This window comes from Tamandua tetradactyla, chromosome 6, assembly GCF_023851605.1.
Source record: "Tamandua tetradactyla isolate mTamTet1 chromosome 6, mTamTet1.pri, whole genome shotgun sequence".
In the NCBI taxonomy this organism is placed as follows: Eukaryota; Metazoa; Chordata; class Mammalia; order Pilosa; family Myrmecophagidae; genus Tamandua; species Tamandua tetradactyla.
Genome location: NC_135332.1, coordinates 95071288 through 95094323, shown reverse-complemented (window position 1 = coordinate 95094323; position 23036 = coordinate 95071288). Strand labels below are relative to the sequence as shown.

The window sequence follows — 23036 nt, the reverse complement described above, 5'->3', positions numbered from 1 at the left end:
TTCTGGTTATTTAGTAGTTGTTTGGGAGGACAAACTAAAACACGCACATTGCTGTGCTGCCATCTTGGCCCGGAAGTCTAGTAAACCTTTTTTAACAAACATTTTAAAGTTGAGTATATTGTTACTGTGGAAGATGAATATACCTTAAATGATTTGAGGTTTATTCTTTAATGATTAGTTTTATTTAAGAATCTTTCTAATTATTGAAATTCCCTTACTGTATAATTTATTCATTCATGCCACAAACATATATTAAGCATATATGTGCCAAATACCGTTCTAACTGCTGGGGATACATCATTGAACAAAATTGATGAATATTCTCCCTTTATGTAGCTTACATTCAGTGAGGGGTGCTTAGGCTTTCCTTCGTTTTCCTTTTCCACTTCTCCTTCCCTTCCCCCTTTTCCTTTCTCCCCTATCCTGCTTACCCCCTCTTCTTTCCTCCACCTCTTTCCTCTCTTCCTCTTATCTCTCCCTCTTCTTTCATAGTTCTATATTTATATTTCACTGTATTTGTTTATTAGCCCCGTCATTGAGAAAAAACATTTCCACAGTATAGTTGCTTCCACACTCAAAGCAACCTTTGTCCATGACTCTTTTCAAAAGGTCTTTGAGGGCATGAGTAATATTCCTTTTTTCATGCCTTCAAGTACTGAAATAGTGTGTTCTCCTTAGGTTCAGTAGCTCCCTGTGCCCCAAAGCAGAGTGGGCTTTGTCCTCACCTTTGCAGTGAAAGGAGCAACAAGGATCAGTTGGATGATTGCCACTGGTTGCTAGTAGGAAAGGAAAGTGAGTCAGAATTTATTCCATTCTCCTCCCAATCTGTGACATCTGTTTGCCATCTGTTTGCTTCCCACTTCCCTTGAGCTGTGTTCAGCCCTTAACCCTCTGCAGAGCATCCCAAAACTGTCTGAAATAGACCATAACATTGAACTAGGCCTTCAGCAAATGTATTTAAGCCCCAAACATAAATTGTGAAAGAATAGCAAGCAATATGGAACACTTTGCAAGTCATTTCAGGTGTACGTAGGCGAATGTGCTCTTTGTTTTTTTTGCTACTACTCACCCCAGCCTCCCTCAGGGAAATGCCAGGGAGTGAACTTGTGTTGTAGGGATAAATATGACAGCCTTCTCAAACAGACATGACTGCTTAAACTGGTCATTTCTTTATTCTCTTTCTCTTTTTTCTGCCTTTGTCTTCTTTCCCTTAGATTGCTTCTTTTTCTTTCATTGTTTGATGCCAGACTTGAGCACTCCTAAAATTTGGTTATCCACAGAAGAGAAAATTGCCTGAGTGGGTCAGTAAAGATGTAGTCAGAATACCAGAAATGGGCAGTCCTTCCTACATATTGATGCTAGTTGTGTTTAAGTGCAAGTCTGACTTGTGCTCGAACAACAGGGAAGTGAGAGCTATGGGAGCTAAGAGATGGTCTAATCTCAGGTGGGGAGATGGAGTTCTGGGCGCTGTCCAGAGCTATGTTATCAATGGAAGCAAACTAGACTTGGGGTTCTAGGCTGGTATTTTTCCGTGACTGAGATGGGAATAACTCAGCATTAACAAATGGCAGACACTTTCATGACCTAATGTACTGACTTTTTAATATCTTTGTTTTACTTTCATAAAAAATGATGTCACATTTCAAGTCAAAGGATTATTGTTGAATTATGAAAATATTCACTACAGGCTTTAAATTGCAATCTCTCCAAGTGTGCATTGATTTTAACCCATTAAAAATCCCAGTGCCCAGCAATGGGGCCTGGTTACATCCTGTGATGGGCTAGTCTGCCTCTAGATTTTGGAAGAATATTTAATGACATGGCAAAACGCTTAAGATACACAAAGTGAAAAAGCTCTAAACAATATAACAGAGTATAATATCAATATTGTGTTAAGAGAGGCAAATCGATATTTAGAAAGTAGCAGTGGCTCTTTGGATTCTAGTATCATCAATAATTTTTTTTTTTAGCTTTACTTTCTACAAATGAACATACTATTGTAAATAAAGCCATGAGTATTATAAGAGTGTATTATAATTTAATTTAATAGTAATTCTTGTTCCATCCAGTTTCTAAATCAGTGTACATGGTAAAAAGACCATATTTTTCAAGCTCTGTAGTGTAAGTTTTTATCTATATTATGATCTTCTTATTTTTCCTTGATTTGTCTGCTTGAGACTCTTTTATTTGTTAATTTTTTTACTCCTAGGAAATTATTCTCTATGTGTCTTTATTGTACTTCATCTGGTCTTTATACATACCACTTTTATTTTTACATTTACTTTTTCAATTTCAAATAAAATACACACAGTTTAGAAAGTCAGGTGGTACCACAAGGTGTGAAACCAAAGCATAGCAGTCGCTGACTTTACCCATTCTACCCCCTTGGCCACACTACAGAAGTAACTTAAAACACATAGTTATTTCACAAGGTAGTTACTACTACACTGCTAAATAAGATGTTTCTACTGCTCCTTTTTAATTCATTAATCTTAGGCAGCATTTAGTTTCCGTTATCATAGGTGAGGTTTTAGCTCCTATGCCCATCACTCCTCTCTCATCCTCCCGGTGTGGCTGAATATTTAAATTGAATCAACAATTATGTTTTCATTTTTGTGACTATGTGAACATTGTCCCTGAAGATCAAGCAATTTATTGCAATATGTTCGCTCTACTGTTTGAATTTTCCTTAATATCCTATTTTAAAATTAGTTATGCAGTATCCTGGATTTCTAAAAGCCTTCAGGGGTTCCCCTTTTCTTCAGGAAGACAATGTGTATGACATACACTCCTCTCTGTCTTTCTAACCAAACCACACACTTTGTTTCTCTGTACTTCAGTTCGACTGTACTATTTGTCATGCCTTGATTATGTATATTGCATCTCGTCTCCTTGTCTTTTCACATGCTGTTTTACATTTCTTACTACCTTTTCCTCTTTCTGCCTTCTGTGCCTACCGAGGCTTCATCTTCTCTAGAAAAATCCTCCTACTCCAACAGTGGTCTGGATTGGGGCCCCAACACATGCATGTATATGTATATACTGTAGCTTTACTTATGCTATTCTGTAATTGTTTGTTTATGTCAGCTGTTCTCTAAATGTGCTCTGGGGTTCCTGGTGTCCTCCAAGGTCATTTCAGGGGTCCAGGTGGTCATCAGATACTGTACTTTCTATTATAACATGTGAAGTCACTCCATGTTTTGAAGAGCAGCAGGGCTCTTGGGAAAAATAGAGTTGCAGCATACTGCTCAAAACCTATTCAAGTTTTATTGAGAACAATAGTAAAAATACTAGCAATCTTAATAAAATTTCTAGCATAGCCACATCTCTGTAGGATTTGTACCTAACATCACAGTCAGTCTTTTGCAGCCTTAAACCCTAGGGTTCATCATCTTTCTTTGTGGTCTAGGCCTCAGAAAACAATTTACTTGGTATGGATATCATTTTTATTAAAATTTAAAAATATGAACCTTGTTATAGCCTACTTCATTAATCTGTTTTAGTTCAGGAGGAAGTGTTTCAGAATATCTTCATCTTCATTCATGGCTTCCCCAGATCATTTGAAGCCACTATACCAGCCTCTAATTCCCTTGTAAGAAGGTGCTCTGTGTATTTTCACATTTTTGCTTAGACTTCATAAGTTGCTAAAGGTATTTAATATGAGAGAGCATGTATCTTTCTGGTCACTTTATCATTACTGTATATACCAAGTGTATAAGCAAATTTCTATTAAAAAAACATGCAGTGTAGCTCCTATTTTGGGAAACCTTTCTTGACTGCCTTCCTCCTTGGGTGCCCTTGCAGTTTTCTGTCCAGATCTGTCTTTCCTACTAGCCCATAGAGGAAGGAATATGGGAGATCTAGTTTCCCCTTCTCGCACAGCCAGTTTTTGACACAGTAATGTTTTTTCATCCTCCTGATTACCTGGTCTCAGGTCAGGGACTCGAACCTGGGTTTCTGGCATGATAGGCAAGAATTCTGCCAGCGAGCCACCATTGCATCACCCAGATGTATACTTTTTAAAATGGACATATAATTGTCCCTCCTCTGTTAAAATCTCTCATAGCTCTCTGTTGCCTATAGTAGATACTCTTAAATTAGAGTAGAATCATGGGTCTTGAGGAATTTAGGAGTCTTCTGACATTATATACAAAACTTCTGATTTTTTCCTTTTTTTTAGTATGTGGAGAGGGTCCATAAGTTTCACCAGAATCTCAAAAGGGCCCGGGCTGAAAAAATAAATAAATCACTGGCCTATGTGAAAAAGGTCATTTATGGTTTTAAAATGTCCCCAACTGCATGTAACTTTTCAAAAGCATCATGCTCTCTCTCCCTTTGACACCAACTGTCTTCTCACCCTACAATTCCTCACTCCTTTAGCTGTACTCCAAGTTTGCTCCTTTCAGGAAGCTTTCCTTGATCCCCAGATCCAACCTCTATTTAGGTTTCTCTGGGCTCCTGTAGCAACAGTCACATGTATTCCAACACTCTATCCCTGAGATATTTTCTCACTTGAAATTGGGCATGTTAGTTTTCCTCATAGGCTTATTGTAATTTTTAATGAGATAATATATGAATAATACTTAGTAAACTATATTAAGTAAGTGTATAGAGCACCACAAATGACAGTAGTTCTCATTGACTTGATGCTTCTTGCCTCTTTTTTACCTAGAGTATGAGTTTCTATGTGGTAAGGTCATGTTTAATTGTTACTTTGTTTTAGTATTATATTTTTATAGGCTAGAGTTCAGCAGGCCCTGAGAAAAATCAGGTCCTTTTTAACCCATAGAACCAATATGAGAGAAATACTTTTTCAGACTAGTAAATGATAGCATTTACAGTAGAGTCTTATGTTAAATGTTTATGTAGTCAGAATTAGCCTGGCAAAGTCCTGAGGAAGGAGCCACATTGGAGACTACTCAGTTAGTGGAGTCATTCTTCCAGTTTTTGAACACATTCACTCTTCTTTGAGTACTGAATAACTTCGGCTTGTGTTTATAGGCCACACACAATCTTTAAATGCTAATATATTTCTTAGTGAGCCCATATGCCTAGGCTATAGAAGAATGCCGAAACTAAGGCTTGTTGAAGGAACAGCAGATCGACATCTCCCATCATACTACATGCAAGGATATAGGCAGAAGACGGTGCCATAAGCCCTTGTACTTAAAAAATTGTGCCTCTTTTTTTGGTGGGGTAGGGGTGGAGTTCACCAGGTTTGTATATGTGAGTTTTAGGAAGTTAAATATGATTGTGGTATGAGTTCACAGTATCTCTTCCACTCAGAAAGTTCGTAAGGAGATTGTAGGAAAGGACGGGGAGGACAAAGACAATGCCGAGCCCTAGTGAGGGGGAACAGCCCCAGTAGTGCCAAGGTTCCAAGTACCAGAGGTCTGAGGAGCCTGAGGAAGCTCTAGGCCCTGATAGCTTTTCTTTGAAGTTAAGGGGGAGGTTTGGTCTTGCCAGGGTAGGTGCCGTAACTCTTGATTCGGGCAATGAATATTCAGTTTCTCACTCTCCTTCCCTCCTGATTTATTAGCTAAAAAATAATATATGAATTAATGAGTTTATTAGCTCTAGTTAATTAAAAATTAAGTTTTGTATTCAGTGTTGTATATGAAAATTCCTAGTTTATTCACATTTATGTTTCCATTTGAAGATGCCGGATTTAATTTGTTAAAAGTAGTAACACTGTATGGGTATGTGTGTGTATATATATATATGTGTGTGTGTGTGTGTATATATGTATATACATATATATATATATATGTTTCAGTGTTTAGTAAAATTTGTGGTTCGTTATATGTCATGACCAGGTTTTCCAAAACAAAACAATATTAATAGGTGTGTATGTGTGTGTGTGTGTGTATGTGTGTGTATTACCCCCCCAATATTTTATTTTTGCATTTTATATTCGTATTTGGGTAATATGCTATTCCTCACGTTAACATTTTGAATTTATGTAGTGCATTTTGGTATGTTAGTGGATTTTTAAATTAGAAATTTTATTTCAATCAGATAATTCATACATATGAAACTGTTGTATTAGTACATTATAAAGAAAGACCTGTGACTTAGTGATTAATAGGATGGCCTCTGGAGTCAAGTCCTGGGATTAAATCATGGCAGTGTCATTTTGTAGAGCAGCACTGTCTGCACTGGTCACAGCAGCAATTAAGTATTTTGAATGTAGCAAGTTGCCTAAGTAATTGAATTTTAGTTTTTGTTTAGTTGATTTAAGTCTAAGTAGTCATTTGTAGCTAGTGGCTATGGTCTTGGACATCAAAGTACCAATAACATACTTAACTCCACTGTGTCCCAGTTTTCCCGTCTGTAAAGATGAGATAATACTTAACGCTACCTTATAGAGTTATTATAAGAATTAAATAAAATAATAAATTTAGAAGCTGAACAAAATGCCTGGCACAGAATATGTCCTTGAGAAATGATAGTTAATTATAATGACTATTATATATTTACTAAACTGGAATTATTTTTCTTTTTGAGCATAAGTTTAAATGTTTGTTTTTATTCTTCCCTTCCAGGATTAATTTATTTTTGGAAATCAAGTGCAAAATATTTAAAGGAAAACAAAACCAATGTTGGAAGCCATTTCTACTAATTTTATTATTATTTTTTAAATTTATGATTTGATTTGAATGCTATCATGGGAGGAGCTGTGAGTGCTGGGGAAGATAATGATGACTTAATTGATAACTTAAAAGAAGCTCAGTATATCCGCACTGAAAGAGTGGAACAAGCCTTCAGAGCTATTGATCGTGGAGATTACTATTTGGAAGGATACAGAGACAATGCTTACAAAGACTTAGCCTGGAAGCATGGAAACATACATTTATCAGCACCTTGCATTTATTCTGAAGTTATGGAAGCATTGAAACTTCAACCAGGATTGTCTTTTCTTAACCTGGGAAGTGGAACCGGATATTTAAGTACAATGGTGGGCTTAATTTTAGGTAATTCTATTTTTGTAAAATTCTATTTTAAAGAGCTGAGTTTGTATTACTATATATGATTTACTGGGTTTGTAACTTTGTGTGCAAAGCATGTTTTAATGTGTTTACTCAGAGTAGTAATCTTCCTTACTCAAATGTGGAAGTGTAAGGCAGTAATCTTTTCTTATTCTCCACCCTGATCCTGATAGTTATAGTTAGCTCCTGCATGCAATCCCAGGCTTACAGTAGCTCTTGGAACTGTTCTTCAACACTCAAGCATTGTCTGTTCTTAAAGTTAAACAGCTGGTAGGCAGGCAACTCAGAAGTATTATATAATCTATTCCAGGTAAAGAGTTCTTGCTGCTGGCATAGGAAGTTTGGTGGTTATCAGTGTCCCTGTTTAAATACAGGTATGCTTTGGATATACTGCAGATTGAATTCCAGACCACTGCGATAAATCAAATATCACAATAAAGCAAGTCACGATTTTTTAAATTTCCTAGTACATATAAAAGATGTTTCCACTATACTGTAGTATGTTAATTGTGCAATAGCATTAAGCAGTGTACATACCTTAATTAAAAATACTTTACTGCTAACAAATGCTAACCATCATCCGAGCCTTCAGTAAGTATTAATATTTTTGCTTGTGGAGGGTCTTACCTAGCTGTTGATGGCTGCTGGCTATTCAGGGTGTTGGTTGTTGAAGGTTGGGATGGTTGTGGCCATTTCTTAAAATAAGACCACAATGAAGTTTACAGCATTGATGGACTCTTCCTTTCATGAAAGGTATCTCTGTAACATGTGATGCTATTCAATAGCATTTTACCTACAGTAGAATTCTTTCCAAATTGGAGTCAGTCCTCTCAAACCCTGCTACTGCTTTATCAATTAAGTTTGTGGAATATCCTGAATCTTTTGTTGTCATTTCAACAACGTTCACAGCTTCACCAGGAATAGATTTCATCTCAAGACACTACTTTCTTTGTCATCAATAAGAAGCAAGTACTCATCCGTTAAGGTTTTATCATGAGATTGTAGCAATTCAGTTATATTTTCAGGCTCCACTTCTAATTCCAATTCTCTTGCTATTTCCATCACATAAGTTTTGAACTCCTCAAAATCATCCATAAGGGTTGGAATCAACGTCTTCTAGATGATATTTTGACCTCCTCCCATGAATCATAGATGTACTTAATGGCATCTAGAATGGTGAATTCTTTCCAGAAAGTTTTCAGTCGACCTTGCCCAGATCCATCAGAGGAATCATTATCTGTGGCAGCTATAGCCTTATGAAATGTATTTCTTTAATAATAAGACTTGAGGGTGCACGGGTAGTTCAGTGGTTAGAATGCCTGCCTTTCATGTAGAAGACCCGAATTCTATTCCCAGATCATGCACCTCCCCCCCTAAAAAGTAATAAGGCTAGAAAGTCAAAATGACTCTTTGCTCCTTGGGCTGCAGAATGGATGTTTTATTAGCGTCATCTCATTATACATCTCCATCATAGCTCTTGGGTGACCAGGTCATTGTCATTGAGCAGTAATATTTTGAACGATGGGCTTAAAATATTCAGTAGACCATGTTGTAAACAGATGTGCTATCATCCAGGCTTTTTGCTCCATTTATAAAGCAGGTAGAATAGATTAAGTATAATTCTTTTTTTTTTAAAATATTTTTATTGAGAAATAGCCACACACAGATAATCCAACCATATTATACAATCAGTGGCTCATAGTGTCATCATACAGTTGTGTATTCTTCACCATGATCATTTTCAGAACATTTGTATCACTTCAGAAAAAGAAAGTAAAAAAAGAAATCATATATTGCATACTCCTTAAACCACTCCCTCTTATTGACCCACTGTATTTCAGTCTACCCAGTTTTTACTCTTTGTCTCCCCCTATTATTTATCTCTCTCTGTCTCTGTGTCTCTATTTTTTTTAATTTTTTTTTTGCTCATCTGTCCATATCCTAGATAAAAGGAGCATCAGACAAAAGGTTTTCACAATCATGCAGTCACATTGTCAGAGCTATATGGTGATGCAGTTTTCTTCAAGAATCATGGCTACTGTAATACAGTTCAATAATTTCAGGTACTTCCCTCCAACCACTCCAAAACACCATAAACTAAAAAGGATATCTGTATTATGCATAAGAATAACCTCCAGGATATCCTCTCGGCTCTTGTTTGAAATCTCTCAGCCATTGAAACTTTTATTTTGTATCATTTTTCTCATCCCCCTTTTGGTCAACAAGGCTTTCTCATTCCCATATGCTGGTCCTGGCTCATCCCCAGGAGTCAGATCCTACGTTTCCTGGGAGATTTATGCTTCTGGGAGTCATGTACCATGTAGGAGGGAGAAGGCAGTGAGTACACCTACCAAGTTGTCTTAGAGAGAGAGGCCCCATCTGTGCAACAAAAGAGGCTCTGGTGGGGGGGGGGGTGATCTTAGGCATAATTATCAGTAGGCTTAGCCTCTCCTTTACAGAAATAAGCTTCATAGGGGCAAGCCCAAAGATTGACGGCTCAGCCTGTTGAACTGGTTGTCCCCACTCCTTGCAAGAATATCAGGAATTCCCTAGAGATGTAGTGTAATTCTTAAGGGCCCTGGATTTTTGAAAATGTTAATGAGTTTTGGCTTCAACTTTAAGTCACCAACTACTTTAGCCCCTAACAAGAGAGTCAGTCAGAGCTTTGAGCTTTGAAGCCAGGTGGTGATTTCTCTTCTTTAGGTATGAAAGGCCTAGGTGGCATCTTCTTCCAATATGAGGCTGTTTCATTGACATTGAAATTCTGTTGTTTAGTGTAGCCACCTTTATCAGTTATCTTAGCCAGAACTTCTGGATAATTTGCTGGAGTTTCTGTCAGCACTTGCTGCTTGACCTTACACTTTTGTGATGGAGATGGCTTCTTTCACTAAATATCATGAATGAACCCCTACTACTTAAGATTTTTTATTCTGCAGCTTCCTCACCCCTCCCAGCCTTCATGGAGTTGAGGAGAGTTAGAGTGTTGCTTTGAATTAAGCTTTGGTTTAAGGTGATTTTGTGGCTGGTTTGATCTTCTGTTGAGACCACTCAGACTTTCTCCATATCAGCAAAAAGCTGGTTCACTTTCTTATTTGTGTGTTCACTGGCTTAGAACTTTTAATTTCCTTCAAGAACTTTTTCGTTGCATTCGCAACTTGGCTAAATGTTTGGTGCAAGACCTCTAGCTTTCAGGCTTTCTTGGCTTTTGATGTGCCTTCCTCACAAAGCTTAATCATTTCTAGCTTTTGATTTAAAGTGAGAGACATGTGAGTCATCCTTTCACTTGAATTCTTAGAGAACATTTTAAACTTATTAATTGGTCTAATTTTAGTATTCTTGCATCTCAGAGAATAAGGAGGGCCAAGGAAAGGGAGCGACTGGAAAGTGTGGTTGGTGGAACAGTCAGAACACATACCTTTATTGATTAAGTTTGCCATCTTTTATGGGTACAGTTAATGTGCCCCAAAACAATTACAACAGTAACATCAAAGATTAATTATCATAGATTACTGTAACAGATAATGAAAAAGTTTGAAATATTGTAAGAATTACCAAAATGTGGCAAAGAAACATGAAGTGAGAATATGCTGTTGGAAAAATGGAACAATAGAGTTGCTTGATTCAGGGTTGCCACAAACCTTCAAATTGTAAAAAATACAATATCTGCTAAACACAATAAAGTGAAGCACAATTAAATGAGGTATGCCTGTAGGAAGGGAGTAGTGCTTTTTTTTTTTTTTTTGGTTATTTTTGGAAGGACAGCAGTATGTGGGATACAGAGGTGTTGCACTGTGGGAAAAAGCAAGTATTGGAAGAAAATACGTAGCAGAGAGAATATGTTCATTAAGTGTTAATTCAGTGCCTCTGTCAGGCGTTGTTTAATGTGCTGGCTATAGAGTAGTGAACAAAGAGACAAAGATCACTGCACTCATGGAGCCTCTTGGGTGCGTACCTACAAGGACAAGGCAGTGTTTAAGCACATTACGTGTAGTAACACATTTAATCTTGTTTATGATTTAGTGAAGGATGTACTACTATTATTCCATTTATGTAAGTGAGGAAACCGAAGACCTGAGATTAAATAACTGGCCTAAAATCACATAGATAATAAGAAGCAGCTGGCAAATATGGAATGTGAGTAGAAAAAATGTGAAAGAACATCTGCTAACAGACATGATTTTGGGTGGAGGATGAACACCGTGAATTTTACCTTTTAATTAGTCCACCCATCATATTGACTGAGTGCCACTGTGTGTCAGGCCTTAAGGAAGAGCGTTAAAACCCATAATATGGATTTCTCGAGTTCACAAACTGATTGGGGTGGGGGTAGGAGGGCAAAATAAGAAAAATAAAGGTCTCATCCAGTGTGATATATGCTGTTGTTGACATATATACCTAAATTACAGATTTTAAAATTCATTCCTAAAGTGATGGGGAATCATTAGAAGATTTTAGATCAGAGAACTTTTGTAGGATGACTCTGTGTCCCACTTTGCTGGGACAAGCCTGTTCATCTTATCCTAGCATCAGTATGGATAGTGCTTGCTTTTCATTCCTGAAAGTATTCCCATTTGGACATAAAATTATTATGTGGCTTACTAAGGCATTTTCAGACTTGAAGCTCCCCTTTCCCACATACTAGCTAGTTCCTTACAATCTATTTCTTAGATTCATGCATAAAAAAATAAGGCTCCTTTTATTCCATAACTGGGTCAGTTCCTGTAACTGCTCAAAAATGGTGGCAGTTTTTACCAATAAAGAGAAATTTAGATGCTTACATTTAAGTTTGCATTTAAGAGGTGCTCCTCTTCTTTCTGAGGTAGGAATTTTTCAGTAGGTTGGAACACTCAGACATCTGTTGCTAATGTCACCAGAGTCTCTGAGAAAGCATTCTCAAGGATTTGAGACAGTCTCCAGGTCTAGTAAGTTAGTGGAGTTGAGGGATACTTCTTTTGAAAAATGGGCACTGCCTTCTTTAAACCAGTGCTGTCCTTCATACCAGTTCTGGCAGCTTTATGCTGAGTTCAGGCCCCCACCATACCTTGTCTGGCCAGCTTCCAAGCACTTATTTCATCCTGTTTTCTATTTCTCCAGCTTCTGCCACCAAGCTCCTGCTTAGGGAGATCATGCTAGCCAAATGCCTATGTTTCTTATGGGCGGGTGAGGGGGTGATCATAATTAGCAACTGTACTAGCAAGGAGGTCACCCTCTTAGATTCAATTCCTGGTACCAGTCACTGAGAGATTAAATTCTTGTGGCCAGATGCGCTTGTAGGCAAACTTCAGACTTTATGTATTTTCAATGTCTTGAGTCAATTCCAGAGAGCAGTTTGAGAAGCAGACCCTGTGGAAATGACCCACAATGCACTAGAAATTTTCCTCCTGTACAAGGCTCCTGGGAGTCATGGACCTTTAGTTGTACTTGCGAGTATGGTTATTGGATACTATTCCAGAATTTCTCTCTCTCTTTGATCCTACTGACCATCAGGACCACGGTATAGCTCTGCTCCTTTTTAAATGGAAATATTTATTTGGTGAGAAAGATAACATTTTAAAGACGGAAAAGCAGAAAGAGCTGAGTCTGTAAAAACATGACTGACTATAGCTATACCTTGATACATCTTAGATCTATCAAGCTCCTGAGAAAGCTTAATTTCTGCCCTCATACCCCATTTTTGGTTTGTGTTTTGTATGTATTTCAGTCAAGGAGGGGAAGGACACAGCCATAAAATCACTTAGAACTGGATCAAAGGAAGGATGCTTACGTTGTCCTTGCAATTATTTGAGAATAGTGGGTCAAATTTGGCTCTGTTGCGTCACAGTGACCCCATTAGGAGAAGTTCTATCTTTATTCAGGAACTGTAATACTATACTCAGCCATTTTTCCCTCCCAGCTCACTGAACATTTTTGGGGTACATATTTGGTAGTATAATCTAGAGGAGTGAATGTTAGGGCCTGGAGAGCAGGTAACAGACCAGGAAGATTTTCTTGGGGAATTTTGACCTCCACTCCAGAAATAGATCTGTAGAGTTTGGTCTACAGTCTGAGAGAGGTCTTGTTCTTCACAGTTCCAAGCAGTCAGGAGAAGTTAGTTTTATCTTAACTCTAGAAATTTCTTGTTTAAAGTACATGTAAAAGAGTTATTCAGGGTGCATGGATGGTTCAGTAGTAGAATGCTCGACTTCCATGTGGGATATCTGGGTTTGATTCCCAGACCATGCAACCAACACTCCCCCCCCCCCCCAAAAAAAGTAAAGTTATTCACAAATGAAATTTCATTTTACCCCAGACCTGAGGAATGGATCATTCCTAGTCCTTATGTGCCTTACTGAGATAGCTTCTTGAGTTTCAAACTAAAGATAAATTCTTTAGTTTGATCAGGGATATTGAGAGGGTAGTTAACCCCTGACTCCCCCACTCCCACTTTCTGTGTTTCTTGGTAAGACAAAACACGTTCTCAAGTTATTCATCTTTCTCTCTAAGATAGGTTTTATTTTCTGCAAAACATGAAACCTCAGTTTTCTGAGGCATCTCCTTAGATGTCTTCCCATAATGAAGAGTCTTCACAAAGAATCTGGCACTTGATTTTGCTCTCAATTAGTACTATCTTTTCATTCGTAGGCAATCTTTAAAAATATGGTGCAAGAAAAGAGGCTCCTAATTCCTGTACATTACCTTTACTTCACAGAATTTAGTAAAAAATCAGAACCAGGAAGACAGATTATTAAAGAAATCTCTGATTTAGGTAGGGATAGTTCTTTATTCTGATCCTGTTTGTTTAGGGATTCACTCCTATTTTCTTATCTATAATATCCAATTATCCAATTTAATTCGTCCAGTTTAGTGACTTAGTTAGACACTAGTCTAGTTCTCAAGTCGATAGGTATGACTGAGTTGATTATCAGAATCATTCCAGCACTGTGGATGCCATGCCCTTGCTCCTACAGCATTAGTTCCCAAAGGTGTAACAACTGACAAGCTCTGGGCTTAGCAGAAAATTTGCTGTCAAGGTATATAAATACTTACAGGTGCTGTATTATCTGAAAGGCCTGATTAGTTAAGCTGCATTTTACTGATATTTTTGAGTTCTTACACTCTGTCTTTCTGTGCATTAAATAATCCTCATTCAACTACCCTGTATTGCCTTTGACCTCAGATACTCAAGCTCTCTTTACATACCATAAAATTCACCCATTTTAAGGTAAAATTCAGTGATTTTAGGACATTTACAAAGTAGTGCAAACAGTGTGATGGCCCAATTTGAAAACACTTTCTTCACCCTTGAAGGATCCTAATGTCCACTTGCATCCTCTCCCGGTTCTATTCTAATTTCAGGCAACCACCAAACTACTATCTCCATAGTTTTGCCTTTTCTGGACAAATGAAGTTGTACTATATGTGGTCTTCTATGTTTGTCTCTTTCACTTATTATGTTTTTGAAATTGGTCTATGTTGTAGTATGTCTCAGTAGTTTTTTCCTTTAAATTGCTGAATAATAATCCATTGCATGCACATATCACATTTTTGTTTATTCATTCACCAATTGATGACCATTTGATTATTTCCGCTATTAGGCTATTATGAATAATGCTGCTTTGAATATTTGTGTGCAAGTTTTTGTATGAACATATTTTTCATTTCTCTTGGGTATATATCTCTAGGAGTGGAATTACTAGGTCATATGGTAAATTTTTTTAACTTTTTAAGAAATTACCAAGCCTTTTTCCAAAGTATCTTCACCATTTTATATTCCCACCAGCAATGTATGCGGTTCTAGTTTCTCCACATTCTCACCAACACTTGTTTTGTGTGTATGTGTTTGTGCTTAAATAGACATCTTAGTGGGTGTGAAGGGGTATCTTGTGATTTTAATTTGCTCTGGTCAATGATGTTGAACATCTGTTTATATGTTTGTTAGCCATTCCTTTATCTTCTTTGGTGATTGTCTTCAAATCTTTTCTCCATTTTTAATTGGGACGCTGGGATCAGTTTTCAGTTGTAAGTATTTTTTATATACTTTGAGCTCAAGTCCTTTATCATAAATATGATTTTCAAATATTTTTTCATGCTTCTTAAAGCAGCAGCACATTTGGAAGACTCCTTATTAGCTTGCTTCAGGCCAAATGATCAGGGATATTGAGAGGGTAGTTAATCCCCAACTCCCCCATTCCCGCTTTCTGTGTTTGTTGGTAAGACAAAACACGTCCTCAGGTTATTCATCTTTCTCTCTAAGATAGGTTCTATTTTCTGCAAAACATGAAACCTCAGTTTTCTCTCAATTCTCCATTCACTTTTTTTTTAGGGAGTTTTTTTTTTACATTTTTGGAATTCCAAAGGTTTTTCTTGGTTTGTGCTTTATTTTGGGTTGTGTGAGTACATCTGTTTGAAACAGATTTTCCTTTAAGCTAATCATATTTTATGAAATCAATAATGTCTCCTTGCTGTTTAAATTGTTGCTTATTATTCCCAGATAAGCTCCTACTCATCTTTTTTCTGTCGTTACACACTGTATTGAGTTGCCAACACTGTTCTCTCTCATAGGCTTTTTTTCTCCTCTCCTCTCACTTTTTCTGGTTCTGAAGTAGAAATCATTACTCTCAACTATATCCTTCATTGCTACCTCTGAAAATCAGTACCCAGGTTATTATTTTTTTGAATAAAAATGAATGCTTTTGCTGGTTATTATGGGGTAACAAATAGTAAGTAATAAAATATCAAATATTGTAAGGCAATACAAGTTTTAGAATTTTGTGAAGTTACAATAATTTCTACAGTTTATAGTTCTTCTTAGAAGTTATGAAGAAATTCCCTTAATGGTTTGTAAAGTGTCTTAGGTAGTTCTTTGAGCATCTTTGGGATTAACCTCTCCTCAAGCATGATCTTCCACTTACCAAATATATTACCTTTAGAAAATTACTAAATCTTTTTGAATTTGTTTCCTTATTTGTGAAATAATTTGTGCATCTCTGTTTCCCAGTATAGGAGCTGGCATCTAAGGAAGAAGTCCTTTTCTCTCATCATACATTCTTCCCTAGGCTGGGTTGGATGTTGAACTGAGCACGTGAGAGTGGAGCAAGAGGTTGATTTTTGTCAGCAGAACTGCTGGGCATGGCTGGAGTTCTTGGTCCTTTCTGGAACCTATTTTCCCATTCTTTTTGGGTGGGCTCCCAGGGTCACCCTCCTCCACTGCAGTGGCCTTCATAGATTCTTCCTCTGGATTTCAAATCACTTTGTATTGCCCTTATAATGCCTTGTTTGTTTGTGTGTTTTTTCTTGAAGCATCTTTATAGTGAAGGGGAACCTTTCCTCTGTCTTCAAGTAATATCCATATGCAGAGGATTCACAGATTTCTCTTGCCAGCCAAGTTCTATCTGCTAGACTACAGACACTCCTGATCTTTGGCTCCTTGCACCAACTGAGTATTCCTGTCTCTGCTTCACTGTTCACTTCCAGAAACTCTGTGTCCCAAACCTAGGTTATAATTTCCTTCCCTGACTCACACAAGACAAAACAGTTCAACAAATCCTTTTCTTCCATTGTTCCTATCTTGATGAAAGATCATTTTTTTCTACTGAATTTATCAAGTCAGAAACCTGAATATCACTTTCTTTTCTCTATCTTTAATTATATTTTGTGAACTAGGTGATATATTCACAGGGTTCAAAATCCACAAGTACAAAAAGCCAAACTTTGAAAGATTTCCTTTCTCTCCTTCTCCCTCTCTTCCTCTTATCCAGTTCTTCCTAAGTTCAATATTAACTTTATAGAACCCTGAGGACACCTCTATTACTGCATAATACATACATAGTGTTTATAGGAATGATGTGGACTTCAAATCAGAAGAAGAATTTCTTTAGAAACACAAGGAAGAGGTTATTGCATTTTAGTAGATTTCTATCAAAGAGCTAAAATAAGTTATACATTTATTTTGAATGGAATGTACTTGTCCATAAAATTTATTTCTGTGGGATTACTTAGTTCCTTTAATATAAGATGAAATACATTTGATATACTTTTTTTGCTGATACAGTTTAAGATCCAAGACATGAAAAGTGAACATTTTTGTGTTTTTTAATGTATCATCTGCCTCAAATTTAGCTGTGAATCTTAAGTTTGGAACTGTAACTATATTTATGTACTTTATCATTCGTTCAAAAATATTTATTGTATCATATACTGTGCTAACTGCTGAGGATACAACAATGTATAAACTGTATCTCCTTCCCTTGAAATTGTGCATGTCATTTCTGAACAAACAATAGAAGCATTGTGTCATGTTTATAAGATGTTCTTCATTTAGTTCAGTAAATATTTATTGTGTATTTATGTGAATTGATTACCATGTTGGGCCCAGAGTATATTTAGTTACTTTACTAGTAAATATACAGTGGAATAAAAGCACTGAGCAAAAGAGCTCCTAGGGAAATTGATTGCATTAAAATGAATTTGCATCACATTCTGAAGTTGTTTAAATTAGTTGTTTAAGCTATTTATTATATTATAGTTGAACACATTTTTCTCAGTTCATTGAATTTTCTTCAGTGTAAACTTAGTCTGTATTTTAATGCTCCAGTCTACATGTGAGATGTAGATGAAATTTGCTCTGGATATATTGGATTTGAATGTTATTAGCTGTATAGGTGGAAATATATAAATAAGCTATAATGTGACCTCTGTTCTTGATATTTAGACATTTTAGACCTTTTGTTTACTTAAGATGACAGGTCCTGTGTTCTTTGTAACTGTTTAAACCAGCACTTTCAGATCTGCTTAAACATATCTTCTCAAAGATGCCTTAATTTATGTAACTAAAATTAGTAGCAGCATATCATTGTAATTTATTGAAATCTGTTTTTACATATATATTTCGTTTCTCATTGATTTTATACTAGTTTCATAGAAATCAAATAATTGATTCTCCTACTCCCCCTTGTGGTAAATATTTACTTTTGTCCAAAATTATGTATTAACTCTTGATATTAGTGTATCTAGGAAGGTAGAGATTTAGATATTCCAAAACAGATTTTAAACTTCATTTAGATTGAGTTTTGTAATAATTAGGGGATTTGGTTAGTGGTGCTCAACCTCTATCTACCTGTTCAGGTTACCTCAAGAGCTTGGGCCACACCCCCCAAGAAACTTACTTTCTGCCTGAGGTGGGGCCCAGACATCTACAGTTTAAATCAAATTAAATATTATCTACTTTGTAATTTAATATACTTTTAAAATTAAATGTAATTATTTAAATTAAATTAAATTAAAAATAGCCAGATTATTCTAATATGCCATCGGGGTTGAGAATCAGTAATATGGGTTATAGTCTTACTTCTGTGATTTAACCAATTATATGTATGGAGAGAGATCACATAATAATTTATAACAGCCATCTGTAGCCATATTTTATAGTGTGTCAAGCACTTTTACAAATTTATATGATCTTTCCAGTGACCCAGGAGGGAGGTAGGGTATATATCTTTTTCATTTTATAGATTAGGAAATTGTCATCCAGTGATAAGTGATGAATCTTAGATGATACAATTGGTATGAGGAGGAACTAGGATAGGGAATCATGACATCTCTCCTTAAATTCACTCTTTTCCTCCCTACACCTCAATTTTCAGACCTCAGAATCTTCCGTTGAAATCCTATCTTGAATTCATTGAGTTACATATCTTCTTCTTTTTTATTATGAAGCTGCTTTTGCCTGTGGCTGTGTTCTATAAATTAGCTTTACTGAAATTACCGGAAGCATCGAGACCTTCACTCAGATGTAGTGTGAAGCTGACAGGTTTCCCTGGGCTGCTTCAGGTACATTCCACTTGTCCCATCACAGTCTCAAACAGCCTTCTCAGGGTGCTCTAGAGCAGGTGGAGGTTCACAAGTCAGGTGTCATGTGGGCTCAGAAGGGATGTAAATAAGAAATGGTGGTACTGCATATTTACATATTGTACCTAATAATTATTGAAATATGTACTGACTTCTGGTAGATGAGAAATGAGCTACATTAGATACAATTACTACAACAGAAAAATAGTTTCTTTTTATAAAATAAATATGTGTATTTATTTGCAAAATCTATTTATAAAATAAATTTTTAAAATGTATTTTATTGGGATTTTATTATAATTTGCTATTGCTCTGAAGAAGTGAACTTTTGCCAGCCTTGAAAATAATTTCTAAAATTAAATAATATACTTAGATTTTTTTCCAGTAACTGTATTTGTTTTAATAAACTTTAACTTCTATGTATATTTTTGTTTCCTTTTTAGTATCTAGCTACTAATAATAGCTGTCAACAGGTAGTATTTTATTAAAAAAAAATTTATTACAAAAATTAAGTCTAGATTAATTTATAGAAAATATTATTCCTTCACATTGGTACATACAAAATCAAATGCATTGGAATTCATTGAATCCTCAGTCAAATATATGTTTCATCTGGCCTCACACCTTTTTTTAGGTACTGTACATTTTTTTACTTTGATGATGTGTACCTTTCTACTAGAATTATTTTATATTACTTATTTTATTTACTTAAAAATCTTCTACTCTTATTTTTCATTTCTTTCACTAGCCAATTATTTTTTGACTGAAGTTACCTATTTATATGGATAAAACATGCTATGAAAAAATGTTATACTGGTGAAAATAGTTTTCCCACTCCAGACCTCTCAGTACTCTTCCCCAGAAACAGCTATTCTTGCTTTTCAGCTTTCTATGCTTTATTTTCCATTTATTATTTTTAATACAGATGTCAAATATGAGTTATAAAATTTAGCAGTGTATTACATTTTTAAAATCCAAATTTATTGAGATATATTCACCTACCCTTTAATCATCCAAAGTGTACAATCACTGGCTCACAGTATCATCATACAGTTGTGCATTCATCACCACAATCAGTATTTGAAAATTTTCATTATGCATTACATTTTTATTGTACATTAGATGCATTCTATTTGTATATCACGTTCTAAATAAATCAGATGTTGGTGAGATTGCTATTAAGTTTTGCCTTTTTAATGCATTTCCTTTTTAATATTTTTATTATTGCTATTATATGCAGATTAGCAAGTAGTAATATAAAAATGTCTCCATGATTAATTTAAAATTAATTCCACCCAGATTAATTTATAGAAAATATTATTCCTTCACATTGGTAAATACAAAATCAAATGCATTGAAATTCATTGAATCTGCAGTCAAATTTATGCTTCATTTTAAAAAAAATTGCAAATTGTGTCTTGCCCTTGATATTAGTACGTAATATGATCCACATTTGTATATATGAAATTGTTTGTCAACAAATCCTTTATATACTAACTTGTCTTTTTTATATTAATCATCCTGCATTAAACCTCTTATTATGTAAAAAAAAACTTCTTATATTTTCTTAAACTTCCAATGTTAACTCTGAAAGGTCTCACTTTGCTTTTAGATAGTAAGCAGAAAGCAAGAAAAAGGGAAAAAAGACCAGTAGCATTTTTAAGTGAAGCATAGCCTATCTAGTCCCTTTTTATTCAAACTCTGAAATACAGACTCTGTCTGTTAATTAGGGCGTTAATTAGGACTGTTCATTTGAAATATTGAATAGAAGCCTTAATTTCCAGATTCTTTTATAATATAGTGCTTATGTATTTTATTTTATTTACTTACTATCCTTTAGTGCCTATACATTTGATCTTACAGGAAACTTTTTATTGATCTCTGATCTATGTAGCCCTCATTTTCTTTTTTTTATAAACATGGTTAATTACTATTACTAGATCAGGATGGATAATGTCAATAGAAAAATCACTTACGTTTTGCATTCAGTGGAATATTTTAAATGGATGAAATGGAAATTAGATTCATTTCATAGAATATTTTCCTTATGGTATACATAATATGCATTTGTAATTTAATTCGAATCAAATGAGGAAAACTTGAGTTTTCCTAATACCTTAACTTTCGACCCTTATAGAAATTCAAGTTCTTAAATTATACACATTTAATACTAAATTAAAAGTTTGTCATTGTGCATACTTCTCTAAGTTTAATTTTTTTTGCCACTTTTATTTATTTACTCTTCCTATTTGAATATATTTTAAAAAAAGAATCAGTCAAAAAGTGGAATATGGCAGAAGTCTTGACAGGTTAGAGCTTTATCTTTATTTGATACTGGCTTGAAATTTATCATTTGGTTTAATTTTATAGTTTGGGTATTTTCTAGATCACAGACCATTTTTTTTTCATGAGCCCTCTGAACAATAAAACCATGATTTATTAATATATAATTTTAAAATTTCAGAAAACTTAGAGGTAGATAGAAACAATTCCTATATATTACATTTTTTAGTGACTTTACTAGGGGGCACATCTAGTTAAGTAGTTCCTAAAAATATGGAAAATAAATTATATTCACAATTCTTTTTTAGGAGATCAATTTCAAAGTTAAAACATATCAGAATGTTGAGTAGGGAAAACCTGATTGACCCAATTTCTGAAGTTCAGAAGAAACTAGCATAACTAGATGGGCTTGTGTGTCTTTCTTTCATGTGAATCATGGGAGAGGTGGTTGTGTATCCTTAGCTAATGGTGAGTCCGGTTGATGGTATTGTTAGTGAGCTGGTTCCAGGGTGGGAAAAGGAGTCTTTCCAAAATCATCTCCTGGGGTTGAGAAAGCTCTCCCCTGTTCTACCCTATTCCTGGGAGGTCATGCCATCCTTGGCTGTGTGTAAGAAGAAATGCCAAATGAGAAGTGTGAAATATTCTGGAACAAGAGAGTAAAATCAGCTCTTGCAGTGAGTGCCTGATGGCAGCATTCTCCCAGACATGGAGCTTCGAAAAAACAGAATATGGTCTAAACTTTTGAGGAATTTAGCATTTATTGGTAGGGATGGTGAGAAATTTATATATATTTATATAAACCCATGGTTTTATGCATTTAAAAATTATCAAATTTTTAGCTAATGAAAATATAATGGCAAAGAACTCAGAAATCATTTAGAAATGTTCTTCCTCTGGCAGCACTGCCCTGCCAGAAAAGCCACTCCCTTAAGAGAACTTTAGGGGTCAACCCTACGCACAATAGTACTTTTTGATAGAAAACTCAGTGGAACTTCTTTTTTTCTTTTTAAAGCAATGTGTAAATAGATTTCCATTCAACTTTTTAATCTGTGATTAGCAGATGTTCTTCTATTTTAAGCCTTCTTTAAATACTTCTGTGGTAGATAAGTGAGCAGAAATCAAGAGTTCTGTAAAGGCATTTTTAATATTTTTATAAAAATGCTGCTACTACGATTGCAGGTCCTTTTGGAATAAATCATGGGATTGAGCTTCATTCAGATGTGGTGGAATATGCCAAGGAAAAACTGGAGAGCTTCATCAAAAATAGTGATAGCTTTGATAAGTAAGTATTTGTATCTGTAGTTTTGGTTTGATAAATAGATATGTATCACATCCCTGTTTCTAAGCACTACTAGTTTATTATTAGATCATCAAATGTCATTTGAATGCATCAGAAATGAGAGAAAAAAATGAGTTAGGAAAATCATTTCATGCTATGATTTTTATTCTACGTAAATGTATAGTAAGTTATAAATGAATGAAATAGCCTTTATTTTTTGTTACTACTAATTAGGTATTACTAGAGTAAGATTTCACTTATTAAAAATCATAAGTATCTTTTCTGGAGGTAAACCTTATAAAGATGGCTTGAGATTAGAATGTGTTCTGGTTTTATACCTTTGGTGTGGTAATTTAATAGCTCTGCCATCTTTTCTTGTTACATAGGAGAGATACCTGGTAGCATAAAAAAGTTTTGTTTGGACTCAGAATATATGTTTCCTTATAAAATATATTGTACAGGGTTTGGTTCTTGGACTTGTTTAATGAGTAGTGCTACTAAAATTCAGTATTGATAAATAGTATGGGGTAAGGACTCTTAGGCTGAAATCCATGAACTCTGCAAAATTTGGAGGGTGTTTAGATCTCATTTTCCTGCCTAAGTCCCCATAATTTGCAAAGGAAAAAAGCCTTAAAAAATTAGGAATCACAAGCTTAGGA

The 23036-nt window shown here is 35.3% G+C and overlaps 1 protein-coding gene across 4 annotated transcripts in view; it reads left to right on the top strand.

The window, feature by feature from the left end:
* Nucleotides 1-23036, top strand: part of PCMTD1 (protein-L-isoaspartate (D-aspartate) O-methyltransferase domain containing 1) — a 100773-nt gene that overhangs the window by 40354 nt on the left and 37383 nt on the right. For 2 of the 4 annotated variants that reach the window (XM_077166741.1, XM_077166742.1), the window contains exons 2-3: nt 6546-6974; nt 22278-22380. The exons of 1 other annotated variant lie outside the window; for it this stretch is intronic. In XM_077166741.1, the coding sequence (XP_077022856.1) occupies nt 6668-6974; nt 22278-22380 (410 nt within the window). In that variant the 5' untranslated portion in view covers nt 6546-6667. The remainder of the gene's footprint in view (nt 1-6545; nt 6975-22277; nt 22381-23036) is intronic. One more of the 4 variants, XM_077166743.1, reaches the window with a different exon arrangement.